Consider the following 21511-nt stretch of genomic DNA (forward strand, 5'->3'; position numbering starts at 1 on the left):
ACGTGCCACAGTCGACAGGAGGGGCAATGGTCGCACATACAGCAAGTCCTTAACTAATTAATGGAGTATATAACTATTGAAAACAAGTTTTTCCATGGACCCAAGACACAGAAGATGAATGAACCTAATTGTAAATAAAACTAAGTGAAAAGACAATGCTTAAAAGTATAAACCCACAAAGGCTAATAGGAGAACAAAAAGGTCAGAAGGATTAGAAATTATAATAATAATAATAATAATAATAATACAAATAGTGCACGTGTCCCATTTTAACATTAAAAGAATCAAATTTGATTATCAGATATTTAAAAAAAAATACAAATTTGAATCTACTTTCTTTTTTTTTAAAAAAGAAAAAAACACCGTCCGCCGGACAAATGGCAGGTGGCTTCCCCCACTTTGGGAGAGAAGAAAATTGGATTTCAAAAATAAAAAGTTGAATTTAAACTGTCCCTATTGCTTATTGGTCACTTTTGGGTTATTTAACCATGACCAGAAACCAAACCGTCATTTTCATTTCTCATTTCTCAACTATTTCGCTGAGAGAAATCGAAATTTGAACAGACGAAACAAAAATATTCAAAATTTTTGAATCCCCTTCTTCAATAACGCAAAAAAAAAAAAAAAATCAGATCCAAATCTAGGGTTTTTCCTTTCTCGTTCTCTGTCTGTCTCTCTTAAAACTTCGATCTCTAATTATTTTTGTTTTTGGAATCGAAGAGAAATGGAGGCAATCGAAGAATTGACCGAGCTTTCCGAATCGATGAGGCAAGCGGCTGCTATCCTTGCCGATGAAGATGTCGATGAGACCTCATCGTCCTCCTCCAAACGCTCCTCCACTTTCCTGAACGTCGTCGCTCTCGGCAATGTCGTATGTTCCTCTATCCGATCATATTTCTTTTACACCTTTTTGATGTTCCCTAATGGATCTGCTAGATTTCATATTTCTTTTCGGTGATAAAGATTGGAAATCTTTGGATGCCAGCTGAAAGAAATGTAACCCGACTAAATATAATTCTTTGTGGAAAACTGTCATATTTAGTTGAATTTCATTGATTGATGTAGGACGCTATACGTTTTCATTGGATTGCTAATGTTGATATTGTTGAGAAAAGCTAGATTTATTAGGAAAATGTGAGGGCAACACGCTGGCGAACATTATAGTTGTTTTTTTAAAGGTTTCTTTTGATTCTTTTCTCTTCAAAGCTGAGGGAGTTTTTTAATTGCTAATTTCTTTTCGATTAATTCGAATGCTAATTTAATGATGCTCTAGGATATTCAATCTATAACAGTTATTAGATCCTTTAGGCGTGTTGATTTAAACGTGAAACATATTTTCCTCCGCACTTTTAGGATTACGTCAATTTACCTGCTGCATTTCTATTTTTTAAAGTTGTTAATGGTTCTTCTATGGAGAGAAAAAAGAAAAAGAAAAGAAGAGAGGAATAAACATTCATCTTTGCCTGAAAAGGCTGGGCGTGAAAATTGTCACATTAGCTATTCAAGGCCTGTATTTGCCACGCATTCTGTGCCTTATTTGTATTACTATACCCAAAACTTATTTCACAGTGATTCATTCGTATCTCCAAGCATCTCTTTATGGTGAAGTAGTCTGCATCTTTGTTTTCATCTTTTGGTTGTGATTTCAGTACCTATTTCTTGTCTCCCTCTAAGAGCGGGGAAAACTTACCCATTATGCATGCATTTGTCCATGTGGAATTTTTTTTATTCAAATCATAGGAGGTAACTTATTGAATAAAAGTTCCTAAAGAGGGCAGAAACAGCTATTTGTGTTGTAATCAACCTGTGTCTGTCCTATCATGAGGTGTTGAAATATTTTTGCTTCGTTTTTATTTAAATTTTAATTTTCCTTTTCTGAATGTACCAAATAGGGGGCTGGTAAATCTGCAGTCTTGAACAGTCTAATTGGGCATCCTGTTCTGGTACGTTGTATTTGTTTTGAGCTTTTGCATTTTGTTGAGGATATTTATTTTTATCAGAGGACTTCCTTTGTAATAGTATTTAATGACAGCCGACTGGTGAAAATGGTGCCACTAGAGCTCCTATCAGCATTGATTTGGCTAGAGATGGTTCTTTAAGCTCTAAATCAATCATCTTGCAAATTGACAATAAATCTCAACAAGTTTCTGCAAGTAAGGCTTCCTATTTTTAGTTTGTTGCTTCTATTTCGTTTGTGGCTTAGTGTTGCTTGTTTGCACCTGGCAAATATACCATTATTATTATATACTCTGCATATCGGTCTTGTGATGTTGGGATCTCTCTTTCTGCCCTTCATCTTTCAAATTGGTGCATTGTAGGTGCTCTTCGGCATTCTCTACAGGATAGATTAAGCAAAGGTTCTTCAGGCAGGAGTGGTGATGAAATATATCTGAAGCTTCGAACTAGTACAGGTTAGCCTTGATGTTTGTTGAATTTTATCATTGATTTGTAGTGGTTTTAGTGAATGCATAAGTAGAAGAATTTCTATAAGAGGTTGATGCCTCCATGAAGTTTTGCTTGTTATACGATGGTTTTAAGTTGTTTTTCTTTTTAAATGATCAATTTAATGAGTATTGTGCTTTTTACATCCAGGGGTGCTTTTAAGAACTAAGTTTGTACGTGTGGATGGCTGGATTGTTTGCAATTATTACCTATGAACTTTAACTAGAGACTTAGCAAACTTTAATAATTTATACTAGCTGATTACCTTCGTTTGGCCATGGGGTTAAATTTTATTGTATAGATTTAAAAGATTGTTGTTATTATACTTTTTTTGCACGCATCAACATATGTTCCTTTTTTGTTATTTTTAAAAATATAAATTGAGAAATTCTTATATTTGATGATATCTGTGCAAATTATTTTAAATTATAAATTTTTTGAATAATCTTAAATCATTAGTTTTTTTAGAAGTTTTTGTTTGAAAATATGTAGGAAAAGCTGTAAAAAATTAAAGAATGGTGGAAACAAAGGAAAATAACAAAGAAAAAGGTCCAAATTAAAAAAAATCTGTGAAAATCTCAAAACGTATGTTAGTTTTTCTAATTTTAAAGCATACAAATTTGTTCATCAAACTTTACTATTTGATATTTCTTTAAAAGGCTTTCAAAATTAGAAATATTTAAGAAAAATTATCTAAAAGGAATGAAACATGAGAAAACAAATAAGAATAATAGAAGGAATTTAGATTCTCATTTTACTTTTATTCCCTTTTTAATAAGTTTATTATCCTTCCTTATTCGTATTCCTCATTTCGTTTTCCAAATGAACTGAAGATGTTTTTGACCAATTTAAAATAAAAGATAAATTCATTGACTAAAATCTGTATGCTTAATAATGTTTTTTCTTAAGTCATTCTGAATAATGTTATTTTTATTTGAAGATATTTCAAAATATAAAAAATGAAAAACAAAGAATAGAGGAGAATAAGAAAATTAGAATATTTTCCCAAAACCAAAACCATTTTTTAATTTTGTTTTGTTGCCCTTTTGTATCAACTTTTTTCTGTTCTCTTTTCTCCTTAGTTTTCCTTTTTTATGTAAAAGACCAAAATACCCTTAGAATCAATATATTATATAGACGATGGCGTATAAGTTTCTTCGTTTCCTTACTCTTCTTTTAAATAGTAGTGACATACCAGATATAAGGCTTTGTTTGGGTTGCGGAATTATATTATCCATGAAAGTCAGTCCTTAAAAAGAAAATATTTCTATTGTTGGGAGAAAACAATGGTAAATATTTCCTTGGGTTGGTGACCTATAGAATATTTGCATTATTGAGGCATAGATGAAAGCTCTATTAGTTAATCTAATCGAATTTGATTAATCTATTCAAATCTATTTTCAGAATGATACCAAATAGGAAGTTAACATCCATCAAACACAAATTATCATAAAGTCTTTGTAAGAAAACATGGCCATTCAGAGGTCAATAGTTCCCTTTCCTCAATGTCTCTGTTTCTCTCACGTGTGCATGCGCTAAGATATATTCTTGTATGTATGTGCACGTGCAATATAAACCTTACTTTACATTAATAAAATTTCTTAACAGTTTTTCACCTTGTTCCGTATCTCAGCCCCACCATTAAAATTGATTGATTTACCTGGACTGGAGCAAAGAATTGTGGACGACTCATTGGTGAGTGGCTGAATGTTTTCAATTTTTAACAGCTGGACCCTCTTGACACATTCTTTGTTTCTTAGTTCTTTATTTAGATTGCCAGTTTTTGAGATGTTTTGACTGGCTAGTTATCTGACTATTTCTCTTACTTCATTCCTCAGCTCAGAGAGTACGTTGAACATAATGATGCTATTTTGCTTGTTATCGTGCCTGCTGCTCAGGCGCCAGAAATCTCATCCTCCCGAGCACTTAGGATTGCGAAGGAATATGATTCAGAAGGTGGGAATTCCATAGTTCTTGCATGTTTAAATGATCTTTTTCCCGGCTGAAAGTGAGAATAATTTTCTTTCCACTGTATTTTTTTCTGGATTTTTAAAATTGTTTTGCCAATTTTTAAATGATTGTAGGGACCAGAACTGTTGGCATCATTAGTAAAATTGATCAAGCAGCTTCAGACTCAAAAGCCCTTGCAGCAGTTCAGGCTCTTTTGTCAAATCAGGGACCACCTAAAACTTCTGATATTCCATGGATTGCTTTAATCGGTCAGTCTGTTTCTATAGCTTCAACTCAATCTGGAACTGCTTCATCTGACAATTCTTTAGAAACGGCTTGGCGAGCGGAGAATGAAAGTCTCAAATCAATTTTGACCGGAGCCCCTCAAAGCAAACTCGGGAGAGTAGCTTTGGTAGATGCCCTTGCTGGCCAGATACGTAACCGTATGAAACTCAGGCTTCCAAATCTCCTTTCAGGGTACTTGCTTTTTCCCAATTCCTTCTGCCCCTCTGTTTCTGTTTATGTCATTATTCAAGTCTACGAAATTGCTGCATTCTTTTTTTTTTTTTTTGTGGTACTGTATTTTCCTTTCTAATACTGCCCTATTACTGCCAAGAAAGTGGAAAATATTGTGTTTCTAGATCCTATTTTGGTGCAGAATTCTTTTGTTTCAGCTCCCAAGGTTTAACAAAAGAATTACCACAAGACCCCTTGAATAGATTCTTTCAGAATCTATGTAAATTTATATTGCTGGTAAATCACATATTAACTTTAAAAGCTCATGCTTGTATTGTAAAAGGTATCTGTACTACCTAATCAGCTTAGTATGATTCTCAATCAAGAATTGTTATGAGGTTGACCATTTGCAAAATAATTAGCTTACTAATACATGTTCTCACAATGGTAGAGGTGGCCTAGTTGGCAAGTAAGTATTAAGGTTAAGGTTCTTTTCTATGATTAGATACCCAAATATATGTGAGGTTGATAGCATTGCACACGATCACCAACATTCGGAGTCTTATTGGAATCATCTTCAATTTGCATCCATATACATTATCATCACCATCATCATCATGATTAATATTTTTATTATTCGTTTGTTGTATAATTGATGGAATATGCTTCATTTTTTTAAGACAGTTGTTACAGAAGAGTTGAAACTAAACTTGGTTTTAAATTTATTCTTATTTTAAAACTGTCAATGTCTTAGTTCCTCTTTTAGGTTTCTAATTATTCCCTTCTTCACCACATGCCAGGCTTCAGGGGAAGTCTCAAATAGTCCAGGATGAATTATTGAGGCTTGGTGAACAAATGGTTAGTACCGCTGAAGGCACAAGAGCTATTGCGTTGGAGCTGTGCCGTGAATTTGAGGACAAATTTCTGCAACACATAACGGGTGGCGAAGTGAGTTGCTTCTTGTAGAAGTGAAATGCTCATCTTTATTGTTAAGTACTGATAGAGAGGGCTAAAGATCTATCTGCATGCTTATGATAAATGCCCAAACAATATTAAAAAAAGGCTATTTTTGACAAATCTTTGTAGTGTTTTTTGGTCTGAGTCTGATTTAATAAATTCTCTTATATTGCTTGAATTATTTTTGCCCCCAATTTTGCAGGGAAATGGTTGGAAAATTGTTGCTAGTTTTGAGGGAAGTTTCCCTAACAGGATTAAGCAGCTCCCTTTGGACAGACATTTTGACATAAACAATGTCAAGAGGGTAGGTTCTACAGTCAGATTTCATTAAACTTTTGTGCCTTCTTAAGTTGTTAGTTATTGGTCGGTTTCTTTACCTTCACAATGGCACTTTTCTCTCAGATTGTCTTAGAAGCAGATGGTTATCAACCCTATCTGATATCTCCTGAGAAGGGTTTAAGATCTTTGATAAAAGGTGTCTTAGAGCTAGCCAAAGAACCTTCACGTTTATGTGTTGATGAGGTACCTCTTTGTTGTGCTCTGGACCTATACTTTCTTGTAAAGGTTAATTCTTCATGATTGTTTTCCCTTTTGTTGCATATTTGTAAGTTTACTTTCTACTAATGCAAACAGTAAGCTTTTTATTTCGGCTGTATCTGTTTTCTAAGTTTTATATAAGTATGTTTGCGCAAGTTTCTGCTGTTAATATTGTAGGTGAGGAAACAAGGTTTTGGTTGGAATAGATAACAACGTATATTAAGCATTTTCACTGTAACAATTAAATCGATATTCTGGCACTTTTTCCCTAGTGAAAAAAGGTTCCTGAACATTTAAATTCTGTTTCCATGCAATTAATTAATCATATGATATTCATCTTAATGAGATTTTTTCTTTGTTTTTATTCCAACTTTGAAGCCAATGTTTTTGGGTGCCTGTCAAAACAGGTTCATCGTGTATTGTTGGATATAGTTTCTGCTGCTGCAAATGCTACACCTGGTCTTGGAAGATATGCTCCTTTTAAGAGAGAGGTAATAACGCATTGCTGCTGTTCATATATGCATTACAAACTTTAAAAGTTTAGACTAATGCATGTGCAATTTATAAATTAAAAAATTTATCCAGGTTGTGGCAATTGCAAGTGCTGCACTTGATGGTTTTAAAAATGAAGCCAAAAAGATGGTTGTTGCACTAGTGGATATGGAACGTGCATTTGTTCCACCTCAACATTTCATTCGTCTGGTGCAAAGGCGGTAAGCTAAGAGATATACTTATATGAAATATTTTTTTGGTCGTTCTAATGATTTATTTATTTGTTGCAACTTTTGTGTTCCCCTTTCGATAATTTAAGCAGTTTGTACTTTTATTTTTGTTTTTGTTTTCTATCAATTCTCTGACCCATTCGTTTTCATTAGAATGGAGAGACAACGTCGAGAAGAAGAGCTGAAGAATCGGTCCTCCAAGAAGGCACTTGATGCAGAGCAGTCAATTCTTAATCGGGTATGGAGTTATTTACGTTCTTTATGCTAAGTTGGCTTTAGTAGATATTTTAATATTAAGCTTGTCAGTGACTACATTTGTCCAACAGACTATTTGTTTTCTTTATTTCTGTTTTTTAGGCAACTAGTCCTCAAACAGGTGGACAACAATCTGATGGAAGCTTAAAAACGTTGAAGGATAAATCAAGTAAGCAAGAAAAAGATGTACAAGAGGGATCAGCGCTGAAGACTGCTGGACCTGGTGGTGAGATAACGGCAGGTTAGTAAGCCAACTGAGGATTTGGAATACATAACTATGAAATTTATGTTTTCATCTACCATCCGGAATCGTAGCCTCGAACGTCTTCTTTTTCCTGTGGTGCCATTGCAAAATGGTAAAGGATTGGTGCCTGTGGGAATTATCAAATTTTTGTAAGTAGTCTGTGAAATAATGAACATGATGCTGACTTGCTGTCTCTCAGGAGCAGAGCCACAATATGAGTAAGCAAGGACAATTTATGCTCCTGAAATTCCAAAAGCAAGCAGGTTTTAGTTTGAATCTATAGTACTTTATGTAGATGTTGTAAAAGTGCTCTTGCTAACAGCAGGCAGGGATCATTTTGAAATCCTAGAAACATATTAAAGGTTAAGACTTTAAAAACTGGGTATAAAGCTTTGCATTCATTTTTTGTAGGAAATTTACTAGTTTTTAAACTCTCAATAATATGTTAATAATCCCAGTTATATAATGTTCTAACTTCACATCTCTCTCTCTATCTCTCATATATATATATATATAGATAGATAGATAGATAGATAGATAGATAGATAGATAGATATAAGTGCAAAAGCTTACAATAAACATGTATGTGTTCATCTCTTAGTTTCCTTTCTTAGAATCTTGTAGTAAGGCTTGGCTGGTTGGTATATAGAAATGGTGACAAAAGAAATCCCACATCTCTCAAAATTAGGGGTGTCTTAGGCATATAAATATAACAACGGCCTTTCTACCAATTGCCATTTGGTTTTAAGTTGGATGCCCATCCTAAAAATTTAACATGGTATCAGAGCAGGTGTTGTCCCCATTCGTTTGTCTTTTCGTAGGTCCCCCTTCAATTGATTCATGCCATGTGATAGGTCTGTGGTCCTATACTTGAGGGCGTGTATTGAAGTGGTGATAAAAAAAATCCCACACTGTTTAGTGGTTTTCTGGACGTATAAATATAACAAGGGCCTCTCCACCTATTGCCAATTGGTTTTAGGTTGGATGCTCATCTGAAAATTTTAGCAATATATGGTGCAAAATCTTGTAATAAACATGTATGCATTCATCTCTTCGTTCCTTTCTCAGAATCTTGTAGTAAGTCTAAGGTTTAGCTGGTAAGAAATGTCGAAAAAGTGAGGAGGTAGGGATTTAGGAGGGATAGGAATGGTAGAATGGAAGTTCAGCAGGTATTTATTGCAAACTTCTTCGTACACAGATACACCTTGATATTAATTATTTGCAATTTTAAACAAAACTATTTTCTTTTCATTTATTGAGCTTATTCTGGATATGGTCCTAAATAGAGCCCAATAGCACAATACGATCCATGTAGCTGACTGCTAGTGGGAAAAGCCTTAGCATCAATTCTGTTTTGTATCTGCAGGATTCTTACTGAAGAAAAGTGGCAAAACAAATGGGTGGAGTAGGCGATGGTTTGTTTTGAATGAGAAAACTGGCAAGGTTAGTGTCTTGTATTTTCAAAAAAAAAAAAAAGTTAGTGTGTTGTGCTTCTATTATCCATCTTTGTGTGTGTTTGTGTAGAGTTGATGATGCCTGTTATTTTCTCTCTGTTCAAGTAATGATGTTAAACAGTAATCTTTGCTGCAGCTTGGTTATACAAAAAAACAGGAGGAAAAGCATTTTCGTGGTGTCATCACATTGGAGGTATGAAGTGAATGTTCATCTCTTGGATATCTTGCTTTGAAAGAGACTATAGTTGGATTATAACCCTAATAGACATATGCATGTGTTCTGATTGTTCAATATTATTCATTATCTCTTAGTGATTATAGAAGTTGATTAATTTTTGTTGTCACTTTTTAATGGTGCAATATGTACAAGTGGCATTCTCTCCTCTCTCTCACTCTCTCTTTGCAAGTTGCTTTGTATGAGCGAGTTGGTACTACTTGAAGATTAACACTCTCCATATGTCAAGACTAACTTTATTGTCTTTTAGGGTGTTAGTTGCATTAGCTTGAAGGTGCTTGTTTCGAGATATTGGTTATTATGGAAATTTTTTCATCACTTTTAGATTGCCTTGTACATGGGTACCACCGCCATTGTTGCTTTTGGTGCTTTTGTTCTTTACTTGTTAAGAAAAAGGGAAATAAAAGATTCTTTCTTGATCTCTGCCGAAGGACAGATTTGTGGGAATTTTTCTGCATATGGTGAATGGAAATAAAGGAATTAGGATTAGGATTAGGGTTTAGAGCCTGTTTGGCCCAGCTGAAACTTCTATATGAACTGTGCTCGAGTAAGGCTGTTCTAAAAGTGTTGCAAACATAAGCTAAATTAGCAGTTATCAAATTAATGCAGAAATGTTGTAAATGTAAAAAATAATTTATTAATTAATATTTATTTTTCATAATTAAAAAATTAAAAGATTTAGCTTTATTAAAATCATAAGTTCTAGAAAGAAACAAATAAATAAAATAAAATAAGTTTGTATTAGCTATAATTAACAAAATAAATTAAATTAAGGGATAAAATTGAACCAAATAAAGATGAATGTGGAAAAATATAATTCTCTCTATAATTTTATAAATTATTGAAGGGTAAAGTGAGAATTTAGAAAGGTCTTATTAAATATTTTTATTGGTGGGAATTTTATATTTTATATTACACTACATCTCTATCCGACATGTTTCTGACATTAACAAGCACCCATTTTGTAATCTGGCCTTTATATTTCCATATAAATTTTCATGTTTGACTAGCTTTGTTTTATATTTGTAGAATGCAAATGAATTATTTTCTAGGCTTTGTTGTTAATTTAATTATGAGGAAGAAACAGTATGTAAATATTGGTTAACATTCAATGTGCCAGTGTATTTGGAAGATATGAGGGATGATTTTAAAACCCACTTCTTGTTTTGGTATTTTGATGAATGAAAAATTAACAAATCTATAGATTTTATTGTAATTGTGAAATTTCTGTTTCCAAAGGCTTTTTTGTTCTCATTTATCCTAACTCTGAAGTCCAGAGTCCTCCTTTGAAACTTAAATTTCCAAATGCTATCTTAATATTTCAAATGGATAAAGAAATTAATTCCTGTCCTTTTCCCTCTAAACTACCCTAAATATTCTTAATACATAATTATTTAGCTAAATTAAAATTATTAGACAGGAAATCAGTTTTCTTTTCAAAAAGAAAAACTAGTGTGTGTGTGTGTGTGTGTGTGCACGCGAGAGAGAGAGAGAGAGAGTTTTGGGCTTGACTTGGAAGAAAAATCCTAGAATTGCTGATTGGGACTAGAGAATTGGTAAGCTGTTAGATGTTAGATTGCATTGCTTTATAGATGTGATCTCAATAAGATTGCTCATATTTTAAATCGATTGGTCTGTACTCTTTGTCAATTGCTGCTTTTCTAATCATTTAATCATCAGGAATGCAACATTGAGGAAGTTGCTGATGATGAAAGTGGCTCATCCAAAAGTTCCAAGGATAAGAAGGCAAATGGACCTGATTCTGGAAAAGGACCCAGTCTTGTTTTCAAGATAACTAGCAGGGTTCCATATAAGACAGTTTTGAAAGGTTTACTAGTTTCCTTAAATTGATTTTGTTGTTCTTATACTAAGTTGCATGCCATTATATGCTTTAATTTTATTTTGCAGCTCACAGTGCTGTGTTGTTAAAGGCTGAGAGCACTGCAGATAAGGTTGAGTGGTTAGAAAAGTTAAGAAATGTTGTTGAATCTAAAGGAGGGCAAGTGAAGGGTGAATCAGCCCCTCCCATGAGGCAAAGTCTATCTGATGGTTCACTTGTGAGTTATTGGTTAATTCTGATTGGCTTCTCTTATCTTATACTTGTGATCTGATGATGTTTAGGTTCTTGGAGTTCTGTAGTTCATTATTTTTGTTAGCATTTAGGGGTATTTTGGTTTAGATTGTTTTAACTAATTTGATCATTCAATTTGATTTAGTAAAATTTTATCTATGAATCAATGTGTGGTTGACCAGCATAAGAATGGCCTTTTCTTTTTGTTGGGAAAAGGTATTTTTGGTAAAATGGAAAAAACTGTGGTTTAAATAAAAAAATTCATAAAAAAGAAATCACCTGGAATGTTTTTATTTGTATTTGTATTTTTTGATAACAGAGTGGAAAGTTAATCTTTTTCCTATGATTACTCTTAAATATAAACAATTTCGTTTCAACTTGTTTGCTTTTTAATCAGTTGGGAAATTTTCAAAGGTTTTCTGTCCTCCCCGTCCCCCTCTTTAGTAAGCAAAGAACTATTGAAAAAAAGTAGCATTTGGTATGAGGAAAGTGAGAGCACATTCCTTGCAATGTGTCTAATTAAATTACGTTACAGTGTTTGTAAATTGCATTTTAATAAACAAGGGTAATTTTGAAAATTGACATTACATTTTCAGCAAAGTAATGTAAAGCAAACGCTACAATATTATATTCCATGCATTTTAATCGTTATTTTGTTTATATATTAAACACAGTAATGTTATCTTTCTTGTAATAATATTGCTTGCAATCACATGACCTGTAATCATATTGCATTGTAAGGTACCAAACACCACCAAAAAGTTGTTGGGGAGGTGGCCAATGTATAGCTTAATTGGCCTGCCTTAATTCTGAAAAAAAAAAAGTTGGAATCTGGTTTGTCTGTCAAAATTTTGATTATCAAACATCCATTTTTACCAATATGCATATTGCCCTTGCAGGATACAATGGCAAGAAGACCTGCTGATCCAGAAGAAGAGCTTCGGTGGATGTCCCAAGAAGTACGTGGTTATGTGGAAGCTGTTCTTAACAGCCTTGCTGCTAATGTTCCAAAGGTCGGTTCATTCTCTTGAATGACCTTTTGTGTTTGTGCTGATGTATAGTTTCTAATCATCATTGTTTTAACTTAGCAGGCTGTCGTTCTTTGCCAAGTAGAGAAAGCGAAAGAAGACATGCTCATTCAATTATATAGCTCTGTTAGGTCAGTGCTATTTATGTTTCCTAGCCTGTGTAAATATGCTTGTTTTTGCTTCTGCCTTTTGTCTTCTTTTTGCATTGTCAAATTGATTCTAGAAGTTTGCTGGAGGCAGCTTGCTCGATTGTCGTGGATGCTCATTGATTCTGACTATCTTTTCTCTTTGAGGCATAGTTTTTTTCCATAGTAAGATTCATTCTGCTGGATATTGGATTTGAAGATAGAGCCAATCTTAGGAGGCTCATACTGTCATAATATGTGGGTAATGAGGGTTGCTGAATGTTTGATATATTCCTACCACTTTTGTTTAATGTTGAAAGAACTCAGTTTGCGGTTAGGTCAAAGACATGCAGCTTTTATCCATGCTATTACTATCCATGCTTAGTTGTTGAAAACTATTACCTTTTTTGGATATACTTTTATGTTTTGATGTTATTTCAGTTCTTACTACTGGGGAATGACATTACTCTTATGCTTTGATTGTTAGTGCCATAAGCAATGCCAGGATTGAGGAATTACTCCAGGAAGACCAAAATGCAAAGCGCAGGAGGGAACGTTACCAGAAACAATCTTCTCTTCTTTCAAAACTTACAAGGCAACTTAGCATCCATGACAATCGAGCAGCTGCCACCTCCAGTTGGTCTAATGGTAGTGTAGCAGGTAGCATTTTCTTGTGATTCTCGTTGTGCAAGGAAATGTCATGCTTGTTTGCAAAGATGGTTGCCATCCATGCACATGTACTATGTTTCTGTAGAAATGTTAATAATACAATGTGCTTGGTGCAAACCTTTTCTTTCATTTATTTGGTCAAATTGGTGCAAAACATTCCAATGATCCAGAATTGAATGCATTCCATTTATATTTAACTGTAGGATGCTTGTTTTGTCTTGTAGTGATTTTATATTATGGGTCTCCGCACCTGAACAACTGTGGTTTTTTCTCTCCTTTTGTTGAGATACAGAAAACAGCCCACGAGCAAGTGGACCCTCATCAGGTGATGACTGGAGGTCTGCATTTGATGCTGCTGCAAATGGACCCGTTGAATCATCTAGATATGGGGCCAACGGTCATAGCAGACGGTATAGTGACCCAGCACAGAATGGTGATGTAGGTTCAGGGTCAAGCTCTGGCAGCCGGCGGACACCAACTCGGTTGCCACCGGCACCACCACAGTCTGCTTCATCTTACAGATACTAGATAAGGACTTAAATCACTTATATTTCATTCATGCAAATTCTTCTTGGGTGGGCATTTGATCTTGTCATGGAGCATATTTCTCAAGCTCAGATTATATCATGTAGCGTTTGTAGAATTAGAATAGGTGTGTAGATATATGTGGCGTTACATCTATGTGATTTTGAGATGTATTTTTGTCAATTATAATCTTTATTTCTTTGGGAGGGGTTGTATCGGTAGGAGGGTCATCTTTTTCATATTCTTTAAGATACTACAACTGTATTTGTTTGTATTGAATCTAAATGAGCAAAACTTTTCGATGTCCGGTTGCTCTAAGGAAAAAGCATTTAACCTTTGGAAGTAAATTACCCAACTTATGCTCTTTTCCATAGCAACTTACATTTATTATTTAGTTTCAAATGTCCCCGAATACTTCTTCTGTGTTTTTTATTTGTCTGCACTTGATCTTAAATTCTTACATCGAAAGCTTCTTCAATGGCTTTGGTTGAGACAAATTAAGTTGTGGAGTCATGAGTGTAGAATTAAGCCCAAGTTGGTCGTCTCTGCCGAGTATAGCTAGTTAGCATTGGCCGAAAGCGGCACAGTGGGGGGCACTGATGATTGGTACTCAGAATCAGCCAGTACTAGCTCGGAAGAGATGTAAACTAGGCATAATACTGCTCTAGAGGACGTGCGAATCATGCACTCTTCCACCTTGAAGCTTCGGTTTTGGCAGAGTTTCCATGTGCAGGTATCAAATTTTGAAAGCATGAAAATCCTTGATCGAAATTGTGAAAGCAATAATGACTCTCCTTTAGTGTAGCACAATATTTTTAACTTCTAAGTAACCAACACATATTGAGTGAATTAACGATATGAATTTTTTTAAAAAAACAGTACTTATTCAAAGGAAAAAAAATTTTATATGAAAAAAATTAGAACTTACAAGAGACCTAAGTAAAGTTTACATTTTACATTCTAAATTACAAATCTTGATTTGATTTGAATTAAAGTGTTAATAATATTTATTATTATATAAAAATAAAAAATTTAAAATTTTAATTGAAATAAATAAAATTTAAATGTTATCTTATAAGCCTAAAGTGTTAATAATATTTATTGTTATATAAAACTAAAAAATTTAAAATTTTAGTTGAAGTAAATAAAATTTAAATGTTATCTTATAACCCCAAAATTATTTATGGATTTCATTTTTACTCTGTGAATATTTTTATATATTTGTATTGGCCGCTTTTGGACCGACCCAAGTTTCAAACCCCAATCGAGTCGGCCCACATTCTAAAAGACATGAGTTGCGACATCATCTTTCTCCCTTCCCTCCTTCCTCGCCTGACAGAAAAACCTAGTCTTAACCCCCCCCCTCCCAACCCTTTGTCTTGTTTCTCCTGTCTTTGAAGAACACTAAAAATAAATCAAAAATAAAAAACAAACTGATTGTTGAAACATGAAGAGCAAGAATGAGAAGAGAGAGTGTCGGCCCCAAAAGGGGGGCAAAAAGGCAGGAAATTTTCCATGAATAATGACCCATTCTTCGAAGCGGAGAGCAAGAAGCGGCGGAAAACGGAGTATAAGGACGATGACATTGAGTCAGGCGACTCAGAAGAGGAGGCAGAGATTCTCGGGGGTTCTGACGCAGGGGGGAGAGGAGGAGAATGAGGATGATGTGGAGACCCCCGGTGAGATTCGAAAAAGGGTGGCGACGGAGCTTTTGGATAAGATGCGGGCAATAGCAAGGAAGGAGAAAGAAGATGAGGATGAGGATTGGGAGGAAGGGGAAGAGGCCAGGGATTCGCTTGTGGCGAAGATTTTGCAGCAGGAGCAGCTTGAGGAGAGTGGCAGGGTAAGGAGAGTCCTTGCTTCCAGGTAAAATGTAAAAGCCGTCTTAGTCTCTTCCAATGTGTTCGTGCATGTAACTTTTATGAATAACAATTTCCAATTACAGTTCCCGAGTCTTCCCTGTGTTTTTTCTATTTGTTCTAGGTGCAGAAAGTTTAAAGCTTGACTTGTATCTTTTTCTGACATTCTTTTTTGAGAAAATATCTTTTGTAAATGTCGGGTAGGAAACAATAAAACTAGTTTCTTTGGAATTGAAGTCCTTGGAAAGATTTAGGAGTACTTTTGCTCTCATGTTGAGACATTCTTTTGGATGCTTACATTTTTGAATGTGCTCATGTCAGACTTAAAAAACCAGAAACTACTGATGAATTTAAGGTCTTAGTGAAGCACCAACAATCTGTTACTGCTGTAGCTCTCTCTGATGATGACTTGAAGGGCTTTTCAGCATCCAAAGACGGTATTATCTTACAGTGGGATGTAGAAAGTGGCAAAAGTGCAAAGTACCAATGGCCTAGTGAAGATATTCTTAAGAGTCACGGGGCCAAGGATCCACGTGGTCGAGTTAAAAAACATAGTAGAAATATCTTAGCATTGGCCGTTAGTTCTGATGGGCGGTATTTGGCAAGTGGAGGCTTGGACCGCCATGTTCATCTGTGGGACATTCGTACAAGAGAGCATTTACAGGTAGTTCTGGCTTATTTTTCAGACTTGGTGGATATTCTACATAAAATTGTATGCTTTTTTCTTTAGTTAAAGAAAAGGCCCAAAGTGAATGAAAAAAAGAATATATTATTGTTAAAGACATTTAATTAACACATGATGAACCTGTTTATGCTATCAAGGGCTTATATGCTCATTTGGTTTTCACCAGTTATAAGATTCTTGAAAATTTATTATCATGCTGTGTCCTTGCTTGAGTCTTCTTTTAATTTACTCTGCACTTAACCTGTTCCAAATTTTCAATTCCATGAATAATGAAGTGTACAGCTATCTCAATTTGACCTTTAATTTGTGCTTGACAGGCATTTCCAGGTCATCAAAAACCTGTTTCATGTTTAAGTTTTAGGCAAGGCACAACAGATCTTTTTTCTGGATCATTTGATCGAACAGTCAAGTATTGGAATATGGAAGACAGAGCTTACATTGACACAATATATGGTCATGAAAGTGAAGTATTGGCACTTGATTGCCTAAGGAAAGAACGAGTGTTGACTGTTGGACGTGATCGGTGTATGATGTTGTTTAAGGTAAACATGATTAGTTAAAAGTTTTAGTTCATCCTCCAAATAGACAACCGTGGACAAAAATAACAACACTGACGTGGAGCTAATTTTAAGGAGTACATCATGCTTGCATTAAAAGTTTGCTTCCTCTTTAATTACAATCAAACTAGATGGATATCTTTTAATCTGCACATCCTGCAGCCCACCTGTTATTCTGAGCAATGTGTTAAACAATTAGTAGCATTATTGGCATCAAGCTGTAGGTTGGGATTTTGCTTGTCTTCTGCATATCTGATAGGTGTCAGTTCTGCACTCTGCTAAATAGGTCCTTGACCAGTCACGGTTGGTATTTCGTCCTCCACCATCATCTTTGGAATGCTGCTGCTTTATTAACAATGATGAATTTTTATCTGGCTCGGATGATGGAAGTATTGAACTTTGGAGCATAGGAAGAAAGAAACCTGTATACATTGTGAAGAATGCTCATGCTCTGCTGCCTGCCTGTCAGAATGTTGAACAAAAAGGCAGCGAAAAAATCCCGAATATCCGTTTAGGTAAATCAAAAATATTTCAATAAACCATGTTTTTACTAGTTCTGATATTAGAAGAGGGAGGGCTGGCCGCTGGGAATTTTGATGGCATTCTTTTTAATCCTGCCATTTTGTGCACAAATTGTCATTTATGTTTGCTTTTAATCTGATCATGGATACTATTGAAGTAATCATTTTGCAATAATATTATTGATTAAATTATTAATTTTGACTTTTTTGTGTCTTGATTGTCATTGATCCTGTCAATTGGTCTTATGGTACTTTTCCTTATGCACACAAAATTTTCTTGCAATCTGATCTCTGGTAATACTATGAGAGGTGTCTAGTGGTAAAGCGGGCCAACTTGTCAAAGCTAAGCCCAGTCCTAGCCCAGCTAGCCCATAGACATGCTTTTATCATTGAATAATTATAAAATGCTTTTATATATTAGAATTAAAGCTAGATATAATACCTTATTTGTTTAATGAAACAATACTTTGGGCCAGGCTTAGGCTAGCTCAGGCTTAAAAAATCTTAGCCTAAGCCGCCTAAAGTGGGCTGGGTAGCCTGGCCAATGGACATTTTTTCTGTCAAGTTTTGGTTTCTTAAAGATGCCTAAGTTATCTTTCAGTGTTGTTCTTTTTTGTTTTGATTATTAATCTTTTCTCTGTTCAAATGCTGGTGTGATTTGTTTTCAGTCAAGAAAGAAACCAAAATGGCCAGCTTTTAGGTATGATTTTAGGTTGTTTGTGTACATTGTTAGCCTCTTTTCTTAATTTGCTTCATTCTTGAACCCAGCAGAGAACGGTGATCACAAAATTGAGAGCTATAGCAGTTCATCAACGTATTCCTGGGTCAGTTCAGTCACTGTATGTAGAGGCAGTGACCTTGCTGCATCAGGAGCTGGTAATGGCTGCATTCAATTATGGGCCATTGAGAGCGGGAGAAAGGACATCCAGCCCTTATATGGCATTCCCTTGGTAAGTTTAAGTCACCTACTCGATACGTCGGTTAACAGTTTACTACAGTTTTCCATAGCACTTTTAGGCCATTGGATAATCTATTGCTAACTCAAATTTTTGTAAAGAACCGAATATAGTCACCATAATAATTGTCATTTTCATGTATCTTTAACTCTCCACTGAAACTTATGTCTTTGGAGAAATACTAATTAATGCATTGCTGAACTTTACAAAATGATACTGGTATTTCTTCATTGCTGTTAGCATTAAGGATTGTGCAAAGAAGTCCTAGAGATCAAAGTTATGGATTGAAATTGCATCAAATCTCTTGATTAGATGCTTTATATGGTATATGCTCTAAGTGACTCTTACTTCCTAGTTAAAATATTCTTCCCTTAAACTGTTGGAAAAGATCCATGATTAAGCTGTTGTCAAAGTATTACAATTTTGTAAAGGAAGTGGTGGAATGCTATTGGGAATGTGGTTAGCTGCACTCACTTCACTTTAACACTTATCTGATGAGATTTGAAACAAGATACTCTCTCCATTAACTCAGATTCGTCCTAGTAGGTTATATTGTCTACTAAGGTGCAAAAGCACAACAAGTAAGACAAAATGGCTGAGACAAGACACTATTGTACTTTTCTATTGTAACGGAAGTTTCTTTAATCATTTCTAGCAAATGTTTATCACAAGATGAGTGGCATTCGGTTGAGAAAGGTTGAAAACACTCGTTAATCCAATGGAGTTTCTTATAATTTTATATTTTTAACTCTTCTTTTGGAATATTAGTGAGGTTGAGTCCTTCATAGTATTGCATCCCTGTTTGACCTTTTCCTATCTCATTTTGGTTGCTTACCGAAATCCTTTGCATGATACAGGTGGGATTTGTTAATTCCCTGGCTTTTGCAAATTCTGGACAGTTTCTAATTGCTGGAGTTGGGCAGGTGAGGCATTTGTCCTGGACGTGATCTGGACAAGTCTCTCGTATAAATGTTTTGTATTTCTGAGTTTGGTTGAGGGGTGTGAATATTAACTTGAATTGTTCATTTTATATGAAGTTCATTAAAAACAAACCATGATTCTGTAATTACATCCTAATGTGCTAAACTTGGCTCCTAATAAAGAAATTTAATTCTTAGCAGACTGTCAAATCATTCCTGTTATGTCTTAATTTTCCTAAGTCTTCCACATCATTTTTTTTTAACAATACAATTCTTTGGTGGCTAATCTATGTTATCTTTCAATTGAATAATGGTTAGGTGCCTTACTCTTATGTGTTTTACAAGCATGATGAAAAATTTTGAATGTTATTTGTCTTTGCATTTGTATGTTTTACACGAACATCAGTAAGATTGATTGCTGAGCAGTTCATGCTTAGATAGTTTACCATGGTTTCATTCTTCAAGGAAAACTTAGAAAATTCCCTTAGCAATTTTACCTCTAATGCTAGTTGATTTTTATACTACATTTTTTACCTAAACTTCAAGGATTAAGAATCATCGTGAGGATCAGTTTGAGCTTGGGCACAGCTCTTTGGATCAAATTTATTTTTGCTTATCAAATATATATATATATACACACACAGACACACACACACACACACATATATATAAAATGGGTGCTCATTCTGTGATATTATTTAAGGAGGGGTACTGTGAGACTCTGCTATATATACTTTTGTGTGTGTGCATGTTTTATGTTTCTAAGATGAAATGGCAGCTTGTCAATCTTCTTGATCCTTCAAAATACTTTTGCTGCAGGAACCTAGACTAGGAAGATGGGGACGCCATCCAACTGCTCGGAATGGAGTTGCAATTCAATCGTTGAAGCTCTTGTAAGACCAGGACAAGATTTTGCATCTCTTCAGTTTTGACTGCCATGAGCTGAGAAATTCAGTGTAAACATAGTAGTGTATCTTTACCATTGAGATTTTCTTTTTGCGTTTTTTTTTTCAAAAAAAGGAAAGGAAATTTGATATATTATGATCACTGATTCGTTCTGGCATCATGTATTGAGCCCTAATGGCCGCTTTCAGCAAGTCCTCCCCTCCATTTACGGCATCAGTTTTTCATCTTGTAATTGCCAAAAGAGAAGAGGAAAATCATTTGTCAATTACAACATTATTTTATACAAGGGTTCTTAGACTTGCAGGAGAATCTCAATCAGCTAATAGGCCATCGGTTGCAATATTTGTTTCAGGGATTCATTCAGTGCATTGAGACAACAAAATGGTTGATTTATAGACTCATCTCCAAACCTTTCTGCATCATATCATATGCATCTCTCTCCAAAGCTCATTTCTTTCTCTTCGTAGCGGGGGGAGAATGTCAAAAGGTAGACAGGGTGTTTTAATCTTATATTAGGTTAGTCTTTCGGGGGAAAATAATTGCATTTTGAAAATGATATATGAAGGGTAGGGTTTGCTTGGCAATTGTAAAATAACTGTATAAAATATTTGACAGTTTTTTTGTTGTTTAGGTAAACTGTCAAAATATTTTTTATTATTTGTATTATCTTGCAGAAAATATTTTATTTGAGTGCTAAAATGATCTCATATTATAATGAAAGCGTGTTCTAATTTTAAAAAAAATTCCATTTTATCTTTTTATGTTTTTGTCATAACATTGTAAAGATATCAATATTAATAAATTGTTTTTGTTATAATATTATAAAGATATCGATATTCATCAATTATGTAAAATATTCAAAATTTATATTTATAGGTATGTATTTATTAAATAACGATTTGTGAAATTTTTTTGATGTAATTATTAGTAAAATTTATTCAATTTATAAATAAAAATATTAATTGTATTAAATGATTTCATTACAAAATATTTTTTAATTAATTTTAATATTTTTAAATAATTTGAATACTAATATCCATCAAACTTATTATGTTAAGAGATTTTTTATTTTTTGAAAAATATCTTACGCTATTCAAGGTAATAAGACATTTTACATAGTCAATGAGTATTTTTCTTATTGATTTGTAAAATTTTTTACATTTAAAATAAATTTGAAACCTTTTAAATAATATAAGTCTTGAAAACATTTTTCAAAAAATATTTTACATTAAAACAAACATATTATAAATATTTATTATTGTGTAAGATATTAATCACTGTATAAAATAGGAAGTTTTGATTATGGTGCATTAAAATTTTCAGATCAAGAATTTTGATAATGACAAGACGTATGACCTTGAAGAATATGTGATCGGCTGTTGTCGATTTTGACATAAAAATTAAATGGTAATTCTAAACTATGTGTTAAATCATATA

At 34.1% G+C, this 21511-nt stretch overlaps 2 protein-coding genes across 2 annotated transcripts; both read left to right on the forward strand.

Moving 5' to 3' along the window:
* Nucleotides 1-411: 411 nt before the first annotated feature.
* On the forward strand, nucleotides 412-14035 carry LOC110427108 (dynamin-2A-like). The gene is made up of 22 exons (XM_021442521.1): nucleotides 412-871; nucleotides 1893-1943; nucleotides 2033-2153; nucleotides 2319-2411; nucleotides 4076-4137; nucleotides 4281-4398; nucleotides 4527-4869; nucleotides 5649-5796; nucleotides 6008-6109; nucleotides 6208-6327; nucleotides 6750-6833; nucleotides 6928-7055; nucleotides 7218-7302; nucleotides 7422-7560; nucleotides 8930-9006; nucleotides 9154-9210; nucleotides 10933-11080; nucleotides 11161-11309; nucleotides 12223-12336; nucleotides 12415-12482; nucleotides 12964-13136; nucleotides 13438-14035. Exons 1-22 carry the CDS (start codon nucleotides 725-727, stop codon nucleotides 13671-13673), a joined length of 2763 nt encoding a protein of 920 aa, XP_021298196.1. The 5' UTR covers nucleotides 412-724; the 3' UTR covers nucleotides 13674-14035.
* A 1082-nt stretch (nucleotides 14036-15117) lies between these two features.
* LOC110427342 (U3 snoRNP-associated protein-like EMB2271) lies at nucleotides 15118-20795 on the forward strand. Its single transcript, XM_089785421.1, is given in 9 exon segments — nucleotides 15118-15142; nucleotides 15145-15308; nucleotides 15310-15536; nucleotides 15851-16193; nucleotides 16532-16756; nucleotides 17058-17286; nucleotides 18064-18242; nucleotides 19106-19171; nucleotides 19988-20795. Coding segments are annotated over 9 exon segments (1536 nt in total). The 3' UTR covers nucleotides 20066-20795.
* Nucleotides 20796-21511: the final 716 nt, after the last annotated feature.

Source organism: Theobroma umbraticum, unplaced genomic scaffold (genome assembly GCF_002168275.2).
Source record: "Theobroma umbraticum cultivar Fairchild unplaced genomic scaffold, ASM216827v3 scaffold_228.0, whole genome shotgun sequence".
Classification (NCBI taxonomy): domain Eukaryota; kingdom Viridiplantae; phylum Streptophyta; class Magnoliopsida; order Malvales; family Malvaceae; genus Theobroma; species Theobroma umbraticum.

What these genes read in the sequence shown, in the direction of transcription:
- LOC110427108 (XM_021442521.1), top strand. Translation starts at nt 725, where the DNA reads ATGGAGGCAATCGAAGAATTGACCGAGCTTTCCGAATCGATGAGGCAA. An exon ending in TCGTCGCTCTCGGCAATGTC is followed by an intron (nt 872 to 1,892) that starts GTATGTTCCTCT and finishes TGTACCAAATAG; the next exon opens with GGGGCTGGTAAATCTGCAGT. An exon ending in GTCTAATGGTAGTGTAGCAG is followed by an intron (nt 13,137 to 13,437) that starts GTAGCATTTTCT and finishes GTTGAGATACAG; the next exon opens with AAAACAGCCCACGAGCAAGT.